The sequence below is a fragment of the Telmatherina bonti genome (genome assembly GCF_933228915.1).
Source record: "Telmatherina bonti genome assembly, chromosome: 6".
Classification (NCBI taxonomy): domain Eukaryota; kingdom Metazoa; phylum Chordata; class Actinopteri; order Atheriniformes; family Telmatherinidae; genus Telmatherina; species Telmatherina bonti.
The window spans coordinates 28,072,688-28,087,071 of record NC_136624.1 but is presented as its reverse complement, the minus strand read 5'-3'; the positions used below and the strand labels follow the sequence as shown (position 1 = coordinate 28,087,071).

The 14,384-nt window shown below is 36.1% G+C and overlaps 2 protein-coding genes across 2 annotated transcripts in view; one reads left to right on the top strand and one right to left on the bottom strand.

Moving 5' to 3' along the window:
* Nucleotides 1-571: 571 nt before the first annotated feature.
* On the bottom strand, nt 572-6,291 carry nprl2 (NPR2 like, GATOR1 complex subunit). The gene is made up of 11 exons (XM_079242813.1): nt 5,928-6,291; nt 5,540-5,631; nt 5,213-5,381; nt 4,996-5,104; nt 2,317-2,453; nt 1,890-1,987; nt 1,657-1,693; nt 1,402-1,495; nt 1,194-1,311; nt 942-1,084; nt 572-854 (listed from the first exon to the last, which is right to left on the bottom strand). The coding sequence occupies exons 1-11, from the start codon at nt 5,997-5,999 to the stop codon at nt 787-789; spliced, it is 1,137 nt and encodes a 378-aa protein (XP_079098939.1). The 5' UTR covers nt 6,000-6,291; the 3' UTR covers nt 572-786.
* A 541-nt stretch (nt 6,292-6,832) lies between these two features.
* The window catches only part of hemk1 (HemK methyltransferase family member 1), an 8,751-nt gene continuing 1,199 nt past the window's right edge, over nt 6,833-14,384 (top strand). The window contains exons 1-8 of the mRNA XM_079242647.1: nt 6,833-7,042; nt 8,751-8,924; nt 9,023-9,114; nt 9,220-9,313; nt 9,412-9,549; nt 11,993-12,057; nt 12,200-12,249; nt 12,339-12,444. Of these exons, the coding sequence (XP_079098773.1) occupies nt 6,980-7,042; nt 8,751-8,924; nt 9,023-9,114; nt 9,220-9,313; nt 9,412-9,549; nt 11,993-12,057; nt 12,200-12,249; nt 12,339-12,444 (782 nt within the window). The 5' untranslated portion in view covers nt 6,833-6,979. The remainder of the gene's footprint in view (nt 7,043-8,750; nt 8,925-9,022; nt 9,115-9,219; nt 9,314-9,411; nt 9,550-11,992; nt 12,058-12,199; nt 12,250-12,338; nt 12,445-14,384) is intronic.

The following is a 14,384-nucleotide window of genomic DNA, read 5'->3' as shown; positions in this document are numbered from 1 at the left end:
ACTTCACTAATCATAGATCAACTTGTAAATGTACTTTATATTTTCAGTATCAAAGTAAAAGAATGCTGCATAAAAGTGGTAAACCTAAAAAGTTCATTCTATCAAATAAGTCTGGTTTCCTGATCAATTAAATCAAATCTTAACTCTTTAAGATCCCCCCAGTCTGGTTATACCAGTATTATTATTTTAAAAATTAGAATTAAATCTAACACATAAACCTAGATATTCTTTCTTTTTTTAAGTAATGGGCAGTATTTGTTGCCCGCAGATTTTCATAAATATCTTTAAAACATCTTCTGATTATACAAATACATCAACTTTGGTGGAATGACTGTTTAGTACCAACGGATTTGCGCTGCCATAAAAGGTTATATTTCTATATATTCTGTCTGATTTGTATAAGAAATCCAGGTATTTTGGTTTGCATCTATAGCCACAGTAACAAAAACAGACTGCAGAAAAAAAAAAATCACAGGCACTCATCTTTTCCAGCATGAAACTGGAAGAATAAGTAATAATATACGGTACAATAAATTAAACCAGACTATTAAAATGTTATAATCTTGTGTTTATTCAGATATAATATTAAAAAGGTTTATAGTTATAACTTGACACAGACAGATATTAATCACTGATAGTAATGACATATTTACATTTCAAGTAAAAAATAATCACAGTTACAAAACAAGACTTCATTTTCAAAGTTTCTCCAAGAAAACTGTCTCTCACACAAGGCATCTTTGGTTTAGGTATTCCTGTATCACAGGCTGATGTCTTCATTGAGCATCACTTCCAGCAGATAACAATATTGGGGTCATTCTCCAGGCGTTCATCCAGCTCCTGGTAACTAATCCCTGTAAAATCAACATAATGTAAATGTAGGCAAACTTTCTTTCCACAAACAATTAATTTTGTCAATCAAAGTAAGCTCTGAAACCCGCCTGTTTTGCAGCAGATCTCATCATAACTGTGACAGCCGGTGTAGAGCCGAGGCGGCCTGCTTCTTTCATCGCGAATCACCTTTACGGGATACTTCTGCAGCCGCCGAATGAGAGCTCTCATCAGTCCAAACTGGATCAACCTTCTGAAAAGAAAAAAAACATACAACATACAAATAAGCCAGTGCCTCTATGACCTGACTTTCCAAGAATAGTAAAGTCCTTTCAGGTACTGAAGAGGTGTATAAAACTGGCCTCTCATCAATTCTTTGAAGTTGTTGTGAGTAGCGGGAGCAAAGGTCTCGAACTGTTGTCCCTGGACTCAGACCACAGTACAGCTGAAACACATCTCTCAGGCTGGCACGTTTCTGACCTAAAAAGGGACCAGAAAACCCCCACCATGCAGTAAGTGCAACAAAATAAATCAACACTTTGCAATAAATCATGACCATGTCTTTCTTACCCTGCTTAGTGACATAGTTGAGGCATTCCTCCTGAACAGACTTGTCATCGATGAGGCTCTGGACTTTGGGAGTTGTGCAGTACACATTAGAGTACTAAAAGAGGCAAAGAAAGAAGATATATGGCAACTACTAAAAATACATTCCTAAAACAATTACCTAAAGTATAAGAAGCTATACATTTACTTGATTTCAATGCACAGCTCTTTTTTTTTTTTTTTTTAAATGTCCAAATTGTTGTCAGTTTAGTTTGGTACCTGGAAAATGGAGACCAAAGTCACAACCCCATGATATCTGTGAAAGAAAATTAAATCAAAATATTGACCTTTATTTTTAGTGCTTCGTTTTAAAACAACGTTGGCCACACACCTGTGTTGAATAAGTGGTGCTAAGCACGGACAAGAACCAGGATAGTGTGGTAAAGTCTGACAAATAAACGAGGATCACCTCATTATGATGTATGCTAGCTTGTTGCAATAAATGTACTTACAAGAGATTTTGCACCGCAATGCGAACGAGATTGAGTTCCACATCTGCTTCAGCAGAGATTTTCTGGATGTGCCTAAAACCATCGATGTAAGGCAAGATCTGCAAAAAACAAAATACAGTAGAAGGTTGACAGCTTGTTCTGAGCTCTGTGACCTACACTGCAGATTGATTAGAATTACAGGATATAAACTTTATTATCAACCATAAATGTGCACATATGTGTGTTAAACCAATAGCACTACTTCATACAGACAAACAGCAAATTCTCCTTAATATAAAATCATAGAAATATGGAATGAGCATATACATATATGGAAAGTGACATTAATCACTCATCTTTCTACTACCATTTCTTGGAATTGTAGGTTATATCTTATCATAAAGACTACTGATAACAGCAGCCACAATCTGCTGATAATAGGTCTTACCTGTTGTGTAGTGAGATCCCATTGAGATTTGATAAAATGTTCTTTGCACTGAACAAAGACGGGCACATCATACTCCTGAACAATAGGGGGATCTTTTCGAAGCTCGATCAGTTTTAGGTGGATTGTGTTTGAATCATCTAAAAAAAATGCCACATAAATGAGAGGGAAAAAAAGAAATTAAAAACACTTAAAAAGTGCGATATATCCTCTGCTACAGCCTGTTAGCATGTGATCTAGATTTTAAGAAAGTTAAAACCAAGGAAACTTTTCTTAGAAGCTATTTATAACTAAACATTTCGGAGAAAAGGGATTTGTCTGATCAAGAGCTTAGTAAAACAAAGGCCATGCAACTCAACTATTTTTGGTTTGGGCCCCAGAAAATAATAGAATTTATCAGAATTTATTTTGCTCAATTACATGTGCATGTGTGTCTGTGTTTTTTTTGTTTTGTTTTTTCAACACACACTTAAACATGTTGGCAGTGCTGCTTTGCATTAACAATGTCTTGCTTTGTGTGTATGAACAAATTTGCAGAGAACAAAGTACACCTCTCTTTCAATAGAAATGTTTTGCATATCAGGACATAAAAGAGAGTATGAGAGAAAGAGAGAGAGCAAAACATCTAGTTCTTACAAAGCCTTTAAATCAGGTTAAATACAACCTCAGATAAGCTACACATGACATGTCACACTGTTTCTTTACTGATTTAAGAAGCTTTCTTCAGATAAAACCAAAGCAATTCAGTCAGGTCAGGGTGTGGACTGTTAATGGGTCATTCAAAGACACTGATTCTCTTCTTTCTGTTGAAGATTTGCAGGTTTACTTGTGATTGTTGTTTTATTTAATCAAATTTTCCTCTAAGTCAAATGAGCGGTGTTTGGTCATATTTTGTTCAAGAAAACCTTGAAACACAAAGGAATTTGTGGTTGACTATATCAGGGACTCTCAAACTTTTTAAGCCATGACTAAATGCTCTGCATTTAGTTTTTACTAAAACATGGCACTAGGCATTAACAAACGTCTCCACTTTGGATTTGTTCATTCTAACAATTTTGTTCCCGGTGTCCAGTGGTTTGTTCAAAATCTACTTTAGGTATCAAAGTCATAATAGCATATTCTTCTTAGAGAGCAAAAGTTCTCACTTGTCAACATCTCCAAACAGTATTTGTTAAACCTTTTCCCAATTTTTCTGTTAAAGCCTTTAACATGTAACAAACTGAAGGTTTCTTTTAGTTTTTCTGAGCATTGTATGATCCAAGATGGGGACTGCTGGGACTTTAACTCCTGTGAAGATGGCTTTTAGTAGTTGCATGAAGATGGTTCTGATGGAAACCAATTTGGGAACCACTGCTTTAGTTTAGTGCCAACGCCGCTAGTTCTTGGCATCATGTTGACACATACCTGAATGTTCAAGATCTGCAAATTGACAAACTGCTTTATGGGAGCGCTCACACCTACTGGTGATCAGTTCATCAGCTGCATCGGATTAGCAGCACCTGGCTGATAATTATTACCTTATTTCTAATTAAATTAGTAAATATGCATTTTCCACACACCACTTCTATATTCTGGCATATTCATTCAGTAATTGTTTAGTCCAGTTCTGGCTGACGGGGTGTTTTATTGTTGTTCATCTGATGTAGCATGTACCTAATTGTATAATAATGATCTTTTTCTTTTTTATTCTGACCTGATGAAATGAAAGTGGTGAAAGAGGACATTATTTCTTTTTCAAACTACTAGAAGTAATCAAACAAAAATACACGCCAAGTTTGTATTTTTCTTTTCCTTTGTCCAATTCCTTTAAAACTGACAGCATAAAAATAAAGTCAAAATGTTTTCTAGACTTTTAGACTTACTTTTTTACAGTCTGTAACTATCAAACCATCAGTTTGGCATGAAAATAGTACTCAGCCACATTAACAGATTAAAACAAAGTGAAAAGTTGAGAACTGAATCAAATTTAATTTGCGGAATTTCAAAGCACATAAAAAAAACCCAATCCAATTACAAAGACCTAAAAGCTGCACATCTGTGTTTTTTATCAAACAAGAACGACAGTCTTATCAACAATCATTAAGACAATTTAATAAGGTGGCTTTAAAAATGCTGGATTAAAAGTGTGATTGAAATAGAATTTTTTAATCAGGGAAAACATGTCAATTTGCAGAGCTTTTGCTTGTGTGAAGGACAGTGCATGGGCTTATTCTTCCCTCAACTAGATCCTTACACTAAAAGTTAATATAGCACAGCTTTTATTGCAAAACATAAAGTAGCACATAAAGAGTCCCTTTAGGCAGTCATCTTCCTCTTATCAAGAAGCACATGTCTGAAATACAATCACACTTTTTATCCTGCATTCACAAAGAAACATATCCATTAACTCTGTAAAATCAATAAGAGTGGGAATGGGTCAATCAAGCAAGCTGCCACTATCTGGAGCAGATGTTGTCTTATTGTTTTACTTCCTCCAACTATATGCTTCAGTATTTCTTTTCTTTTAACTTTTTTTTGTATTTTATGTGTCATCGCCCTTCAAAAGCTTCAAATTAAAAGATCTTAAGTAAAAACATATAAACAAATAACTTCGATATAAAATTGGTTCTGACTCCTGTAACACACACCTTGCAGAGCAAACACGACTAACAAATTAGACTGGAACGCACAAGTTATTCATACCTATCGGTAAGGTGCAAGCTCCTGTCGCATTAAGTTCCTCTAACAATGTCGACATGATTGGGAGAAGTTTCTGCTTGCTCTCCTCATTGGATATGAAGCCGCTCTCCAGCTGCAACCCAGTACGACAGAATAACACAAATCAGATCATGTGCAAAATGTGTCATTAAAACATGAAAGGCAATCACAAAAGTACAAGTAATAATCTCTTGCTCATTACCTCCAGAGTGGTAAGGTATCCAGACAACTTCTTGACAAGTGGCTCAAGGGCGCATGTGTTTGTCTGAGCATCACATACAAAGCCGAGATTAAATAGGAGGGCATTTCGGCTGTACTTTTTGTGTTCGATGCAGACAGGACAGCCAATTAACTTTTTTTCCATGGCAGTGCTATAAAAGAAATATTAAGAATTGACGGGTAAGTTTGACAGACAAAAAAACCCCAAAACAATTCAATGATACTTAGAAAACATCAACAAAACATTTTTATTTGAAGAAGAAAATGCATATGTGAGAGGGAGACTGAAAAATACAGCTGGATTACATACACAGTAATTAATTTGTTTTGTAGTTCTGGTTTGGTGATGATGTACACCTGAACAGTGTCAAACAATTCCCTTGATATATATTCCTCTGGGACCTGTCAGGAGAAAACAAAGAGAACAATGTCTACAATAAGCCATTTTAATTGTTTGTATTTTTCTTTATTATGTAAAGCACATTTAACTTGACTTGTCATAACAAAGACATGAATGAAAATACTACATGTCAACACCACAATAATATCAGAAAGATAAGAAAAAGTCAATCATAATGTAGGTAGGTATGAGTACAAATATTACAGCTGTGGTCCTTTTCCCCCCCAGTACTAAAATAACATGAGAAAACTGAAGTACAATGATGCTGATCCCAACTTTTACAAACTTAAAAACTTACCTGATATGTAATCTTAGGGCCCAGGGTTGGATGAAACTCGCTGAAAAATATACACTCTATTCGAGTGGTCATGGCTTGTCCAGACTTTTCAACCAAAGGTTTGAAGCCTGATTAGCTCAACTAACTGTACACAAATGGATTAAAATTAAAATGATTTCTTGTGTACCTTCTTCCCTGTTTAGCTATCATTACAGCACAAGCTAGCTTGCAGATTTTACGTTCAAAAGTAAGCTATTGCCTTGATCTAAAACACCTTTAACCAGTTCTTATGTTTGAAAGGGACCTAACAGCTATGCTGTTAGTATGTTTACAACAATGTGCCTATTTGCGATCAAACAATTTAATAACGCGACCATAGCCACATTGTAAAATGCGCAGACTGAGAAACAAAACTGTTGCCTTTAGGGAACTTCGGTAATTTACAGATGTAAATGAGTCACTCAGCAAACATTACAAAGTATCACACAAAATTTGATGTGTGAAGCGAATACAACTTAGCAACTTCTTTATACGAAAATGCATGCATTATTTGAAACTTAATGTAAAACAAAGATATATCTTAAAGAGTCTGGGCATAAACTATAATCTGACAGAATAAAAATCAATGCTCCGATTGAATGCGTTAAGATTAGGTAAAGCCACAATTTGCCATCATTCATTCACACAATTTAGATTAAAATAATCAATTAAAAAGCAAAGCTAAATTGCGATATTTTGGTGCATTTTTGGCATGTGACTTTGTACACGTTGAGGTTAAATTACATATTTCCTACAGTCTAAAAGGCAGCGCGACTTGTTAGAATCAGTGCTGCGCGAGCTCCTGCGCAGGCGGAGATGTTTTGCATCATGTAAAGACTTGAAAAGGTTTTCGGCGCCATGAGTGTGAACCCCTACCAACAGTTTAAAGAAAGCTGCTGTTTAATTAAAATATTTTCCCATTTTATATGTAGTCTTGTGAAAGAGACTAAGAATGTGTACCTGTAGGATTATAGTTAGATACGAGGGAGTTCGTTTAGCTGCATAAACAGTGAGTGATGACATTCATGTAAACCATGTGGAGAAGATCGCTGTGTGTTTGCTACAGATCCTGTTTGACAAGCCGAAGCAAATCACAGGTAATCGTGTTTTGTTTAAAGGATAAACTGCAATGATACATAATTTAATATCATGAAGGTAAATGGACAAACCAACTGCAAATGGGATAATAATTATTATTATGATAATAGTTATAATAACAATAACAATAAACCATTTTCCACTTTTAATATATAAACACAGTTTTAAATTGTTTCATTTTTATTTTTAGAAGCTCATCCATTTATTCTACATACTGATGCACACATGAGCAGACATCATTTAGACAAAATCCTTATTACTGTGTACCAATTGTATCAAGTGTAATCTAGGAAAACAGGATTGTTGCAGTTCATCCCCTACTAACCAGAAAAGTATTTAGATAGTTCAACAAAATCCCATCTTCATCATTGTTAAAGCTTAAGCGGTTATCTTTTTAAGTGTCTGGTATTTAATATTTTGCTGTTGTTGATTAAAGATAAAGTGATTATTAAGCCTGATAAACAGTCAGAAGTGAACTTGTATGAATTTGCAAGTGAAACTAAACTAAAGCAGCACAAAGCAGATGAAAGATGTTGTATTTAAGAGTTCTGTACCACCAAATGTTTGTAGCTGCACCGTCTGTGACTGTGGCATTTGACATTGGTCTAGAATAGTTTAGACTTTGACAGTGACACAGAAATAATTATAGTTTTAAAAGCAAGAGAGGTAGAATGATATAATCTAATATGAAATTAGAAATTGAATATCAGGCTAAGCTTACCTGGCTGTGGCCATTGTCAGGATTATTTCTTGGAAGGTTTAATAAAAATGTGTTTTAATGAAATTTACAGTCATATATGAAAATCTCTCATAAGAATATGCAGGGCAGGGCATGCCTCGTTACATTTAAGCTCAGTTTTTAAAATATACGGTATATTTAAAAACAATATATTTCATATCTGCTTTTGAAAACAGTCGCCAAACTTTGCACAGAAATGAGGGACATTTTTTGATTAATTATTTCTCAACTTTATTAGCAATTTGTGTAATAAATTTTACTGGAAAACCTAGTTATTTAACTTTTACACTTACTTTACAATAACTTGTAAGGATCATGCTTCTGTAGAATGAGCAAAATGTGTAGTGGCTCCAAGACGTAACAGAATCCTCTGAAATATTCTGCTGTTGGTGTTTACTCCTGTTGTAAAAACCATCAGAATTGAATACAACTTGTTACTCGCTTCTTTTGAGTACCAACAGGTACTGGTACTGGTTCTCACTCCTTACTAGGTAGACCGGATGTTCGCAGTTGGGTGACAACTGGGTGCCAGTCATACATCTGCGACTGTCACACACCTGGCAACCCTAAAAGCTCAAAAGACGTGTGAATAACAACGGGAGAATTTTGCAGGGGATTTTGGCACAGGTTTGAGGGGCATAATCCACACATATAGCTGTGGTGCAAATTTCACAGAAACAGTATACCTCCTTGTAAATATAGCATCACTTTGTATTTGTATTAAAAGGAAGAAGCAATGGTCCATGCTCAAATTTTCCTTACTTGTGGCAAGTTTAGTTGAGGACAAATATAAGTCATTTTAATTGTGCTAAATGAAAGTCTTATTTAGATTTATCAGAATGTGTTGGAAAACACTGGCAGATATCAGTAAAACTCCAACACTGTTCAACTTTAAAATCTACTATTTATATGTACAGAGAATTTTTATTAGATCCTTTTTAAAGCTTTGTTAAATGTCATCATTTTAGGGAATTTGGGGCTTCCGTGTCATCCGCACATGCAGCGCTCCAGCCTTACCCACTGGCCGGATCACTGCACTTGAGGCGATGGACCTTTGGAGGAGGCGCTTTGAGGAGGAAGGTGTTGCAGAGCCTGAGCAGTCAAGCCAGTACATCATTGCTCATCTGCTCGGAGCTAAAACAGTCAGTTTCAATTTTCTGAACTCATTCTTCATGTCATGATGTCTCAAGCTCAAGAAGTGCTTTTAAATGAACGGTGTCTCTTCCTGATCTTCGCACAGATACAGAGTCTTGCACAAGAGAGGTTAACAGAGTTTCTCAGTCCACAACAAGCTGAACAGGTGTGGAGACTCTGCACCAGACGTCTCTCCAGGTTCGCTTCTACAAGCATACATACATGCATACATATCTATGTATAAATATATTTGATGGTCTCTTTTTTTTTTTTTACTAAGAATATTCAAACCCTCTCCTGCAGAATGCCAGTGCAGTATGTCATTGAGGAGTGGGACTTCAGAGACCTGACTCTGAAGATGAGACCACCCGTGTTCATACCGAGGCCTGAAACTGAGGTTGGACAGGACTAAAACAGTCTGTGATTAGAAATGGACTAAAACCAGTGATGACTTGTATGGAACTAGAATAATGTTTTTATTTTCTTTCTTTGCAGGAACTGGTTGAACTGGTGCTCACAGATTTCCAGAGAAACACTGCAACTGGATTAAGTGCAGAATCTCAGCAGACATGCTTAGAAGTGGGATGTGGTTCTGGTGCAATTTCTCTTAGCCTACTGAAGAGTCTGCCTCAGGTGAGGTTTGTGTAGACTGGAGGAAATGGATGCTGAGGACACGTTGTGGGGATTCATGGCGTTTTCAAGCTGTTCGTCAAATTGATTCAGGCTAAAATACTGTGTGTCAGCAAGCAAATGAGGGATTACTGGGAAACACTGCACAGACATGAACGGTGGTGAGAGGTCAGGGTCAACGGCTACTGAGTTTTTGTTTATGGTCTCTAGCAGCAGTAGGTTGAAGTTTTCTCGTACTTAGCATCACTGGCAGAATGGAGATTCATTTTTCACAGACTACAAAACACAGATGTTCCCTCAGGTTGAGACGTTTCACAGAACCATCAAGGGACCTTTTGGCCATTGCAGGCATTAAAAGATATTCTATGAATCATCTATGAAATTTATGAACAAATGAGCCAGATAAACCAAAAGTACCATATAGAAGCAGGAAGAAAAAAGGAGGCACCATTGTTTATTCCCATTGCACCTAAAGTCAACCAGTACAGGATGCTGATTAACCTTTGTCTTTTAATTACAAATAATTCAGTTTAAACCCGGAAAGATTGATTCTCTTGTGAATGTGAAGTTGGGTTTACAATAAAAGTGTCCTGAAATTTCTTTTAGAGCCAAATGCTTGTGAAACCAATTTCATAAAATGGTCAGATATTTATTATTTTAACTAGTCTTTTCTGCTAATCATAACCATTTTACAGTGGTGTCATTAACCCTTTCAGACCTGTCAGGGTGTGGACAGGAATGTTTAAGGGTGTCCTGGATTGTCTGGTAGCAGGATGTTGGCAAGAGATCCTCCTTCCTTTGCATGGGGTGGGTAGAGCTTCCTTTTCACAGGCCTCATAGTATAGATTCAGATCGTTGTTAGGGGAGTATGAAGGTCTGATGAACACCCCACAGTCATTATAAAGTACTTTAAAGCTTGTTACATACTCCACGAGAAGCGAGAACTTTTTTCTTGTTCTCGAGGTTCCGAGAAGAAAATGATGTAATTTTGTTCTCGCGGACGCGTTTGAAGACACTTCTCAACACATCGGGCTGGTAGAACTTTTTTCTGGCAAGGCTCCGGGAAAAATCGTGTGATTGGTCGGACATTTGAGGTGGGCGTGGTTAACACAGAGAAAGCATGAAGCGGAGTTGCTGTTTTCGCATTTTTGCTGTTGCAGGTAAAACGGATTGTTTTAATAGAACAAGGTGGTGAGAAAGTACGGACATTTTTACATGTGGCATTAAAACACTCGGACCCCGCCGCGTGCAAAACCTGTCCTGCTGTGGATGAAGTTGCTCGTTAAATATAAAACTAGAAAAACACTCGGATAGCGGAAACCTCCGCCAAGCACAATGTTAAAGAATCCTTTTAAACAATTCCTGGATCCAAACGATGATCCGGATCACCACCAAAATTTAACCAGCTCTTCATTTTCACATTTCCAACAACTCTTGAAATTTTTATAAAAATCCATCCGTAACCTTTTAGGTTATCTTGAGCACAAAGACGCCGGGAAAAACATAACCTCCTAGGTGGAGATAACAACCGGGTTCGTTGCACATAAAAGCAGACATCGCCCCCCGCAGTGATCCCTCCCCGCTGCAGACCCGCTTCTCGTGGAGTATGTATGAACCTTACCAAACAGAAGTTTTTTCTTGTTCTCGCAGCCCCTAGAACAAGAACTCAGTTCTTGCTTCTCGTGGAGTAGGCTATGTAACGGGCTTAATCCCTAAGGCCTTTCTGAAAACCTCATGTGTTTTAAAACCTGTTGAGGTAAATGGCAAATGTCAAAGCAACGTGCATATGAATGCCATTCAGTTGCAATGGGTTGCCTCAGGAAAACTAACGGTTGTTACTTTACATGTCAGTGGTTTTGCTGTTGTGGCTTCTCATTGTGAGTGTGTGTGTGTGTGTTTTTATTCTATTGCTCACATTCTACTTTCGTTCTAAAACCTGTCTGGGTGTCTTATGCAATTAGTGGCTAACAAGCGTAGCCGTCAGGCTCAAGGAAAAATTAGGAGGCTGCAGACATTGAGTAAATTAACTAATTACCTTCTTTCCCATTTCACATCTCATTTTCAAATTTTACTCCTGTTTTTATCATATATATATATATATATATATATATATATATATATATATATATATATATATATATATATATATATATATATATATATACACACATATATATATATATATATATAACAATAAATATATAATATATTGAATAAAGTGATGGAAAAAATATTAAAGATGGTGACCGTTACCATGTTGCAACATTCAATAGATTCACAGTTTATATCCGTCTCTTTGATACTTCATAAAGATGTAAGCATTTTCTTTTACCTCATGCATATATATGAAAAAAACAACAAAAAAACAACAACATTGAAACAGATTGAGAATATTCCCCTGACATCCCAGCAGGTTTTAATCCCTGCATTTGTTTTCTTTCACCAGCTTAGAGCGTTTGCTTTGGATCAAAGTAAGGATGCAGTGGATTTAACCAGAGAGAATGCACTGAGGTAATTTCACCACAGCACACAAATTCCAAGCAGGAAATGTCCATGATTACTGATTTATTTTTTCAGTGTGAAATGTTTGCGCAACACTGCACAACAAAGTTCACAAAAACACTGAAAAAAAAAAAAGGATTTGCCTTTACAGGTTGGGGCTTCAGGACAGATTACAGACTTATCATTTAGATGTGATGAAAGGTAGGAAGGAACTGTGAAAACACTGTACATTTTTATTAACAAACCAAAAACCTGCTGAGTTTTACTTTTTTTTTAAATCTGTATTTCAGATACAGAAACTCTCTTGAGACTTTGTAGCACCACTTCAACCTTGGTCAGTAATCCTCCATACCTGTTTTCAGATGACATGGTGTCCCTGGAGCCAGAGATATTAAGGTGACAGTGACATATTCACCCATTTGCAGCATGTTTTATTGTACATTATTGCGTTTAAAATGAATAGAAATACTGACAGCAATTCATCATGAATATACTTATTCTCGTACAGTGCAAATTGATTACGTTTATGAGCAAAGTTTTACATGATCCAGTTATACAATTTATTCACGCCATTCACATTATGGAGCGATATGAGGCTCAATGATAATAACTTTGTTACTCACCATGTATTCACATTCGCACACAAATATCAAGTTATTTGCACATATAAAATCACTTTGCATGCATTTCATACTTCAGATTCACATAGATTAGAACCCTTTGATGTTTTTCTGTTCAAAATGGCTCCTGTGCATGCACATGTTTAAGCACATGTGTATGCAGCAACTGATAGGCATGGATTAAATTACATTTGTATCAGCTTGCATGTGCCTCTGGAATATTGAGGGTCGTTTTATGTGTTTGGACTCAAGGTTCATTGTTCAGTTGTTATCGGCAGGCATGCTGATGACACAATAAACAAGTGGGAGCAACAATGACCAGCATCTAGCTAAAGAAAATAAATAAGAATCCTCACAAGGCTCCTCACAGCTCCATAAATACATGTTGTGTTTCAGCACTGGCCGAAAGCTGAGTTATATGCATTTTGATTTATTTAAAGTGTTATTTTCGAGGTATTTTGTTGTTGATTTTTAAGGTAGGAAGGAAACTTTCCAAGATGATAGATGATACTTTCATACCGTAAACAATGTCACTGACCTCATTTCTGAGACAAGGACTAGTATACAGCCCTCTGTGAGTGTAATGTCTCATTGTCTTAAAGTGTTTGGCCTAATAGCATTAGCATTTTTTTTACTTTTGTTGGAAGACAAATTATGTATCAACAAAACAAAAACAACAACAACAACAACAAAATAAACAGATGTCCATATTGTGTTATTTTTTTATGTACATGTTAGGTGTCAGCAGTCTGTGGGTGGAAAAACCTTTACAGGTAAAATACTTCCAGCATAGTAAGAAGCTGTGTGAACACACAGGAAGCAGACAGAAAAACCTTTGATTACCCTGATAACTGCATATATGCCTTAATTGAGATAGTCTGGACATCAACTTTTTTACTAAGACATATACCTAAATTTTATAACACAGGTAAATAGGATCATGAATTATTTGTTCTCTAACAAATATGAGTATTTGCCATCGGGCCAATAGCAAAGGGGATAACTAGATATTACACCCTGTCTGTTGTTCTAATATTTTATAACATAGATGTCCAATTGGTGTCATAATTAATGATTGATTACTTTTCTGTTGCCTTCCAAAGCATCCTTCCTACTTTGAAATAACTTTAGAAAAAAAAATAACACTTCCAGTTCCAAATGAGAGGACCCAGTTTTCCAACAACACCTAAACACACCATGTATTTGTGGAACTATGAGGAGTCTGGACCTGAGAGAGGAGTCTCAAAAGTTTTCATCCACATGCAAGCTGATCCGTGCACAGTGTAATGTGATCCGTAACGTGGTAGTTGACTCGCAGGAGCCTCTTTTTTTTTTTGGAACACAAAAAGATCAAACTGTGGGGTTGAAGGTAAAAAGGTATATGTGCAAAATAACGTGTGCATTTGTAAAGTGATTTTACGTGTTTAAAATTGCTTGAAAATTTTGTGTGGTGAATTTGCAAGTACCTGAAGTAACCTACAAAATGGTTTACACATTTGTAAGGGTTATAAAGTATAACCTCAGGTGGATATTAAATTATAAGATCATATTTAAACCTTTACTTTGTGATTTAAATGTGTCTCGAAGTATTTGGCTCATCATATTCCAATTATGGGCTTTATAATACAAGCTATTAAGTTAGTTTTGTAGTTTTAAACCGTGCAATCTAAGATTACATAAAAGAAATACATCTTGCAAAATGAAGGATAAGAACAC

Excerpts from the sequence above, each read along its gene's own strand:
- nprl2 (XM_079242813.1), bottom strand. The coding sequence starts at position 5,999 with ATGACCACTCGAATAGAGTGTATATTTTTCAGCGAGTTTCATCCAACC. Across the intron at positions 5,382-5,539 it reads CAAAACAAATTAATTACTGT|CACTGCCATGGAAAAAAAGT; the intron begins GTATGTAATCCA and ends TTTCTTTTATAG. Across the intron at positions 2,454-4,995 it reads AGCTTGCACCTTACCGATAG|ATGATTCAAACACAATCCAC; the intron begins GTATGAATAACT and ends CATTTTTTTTAG.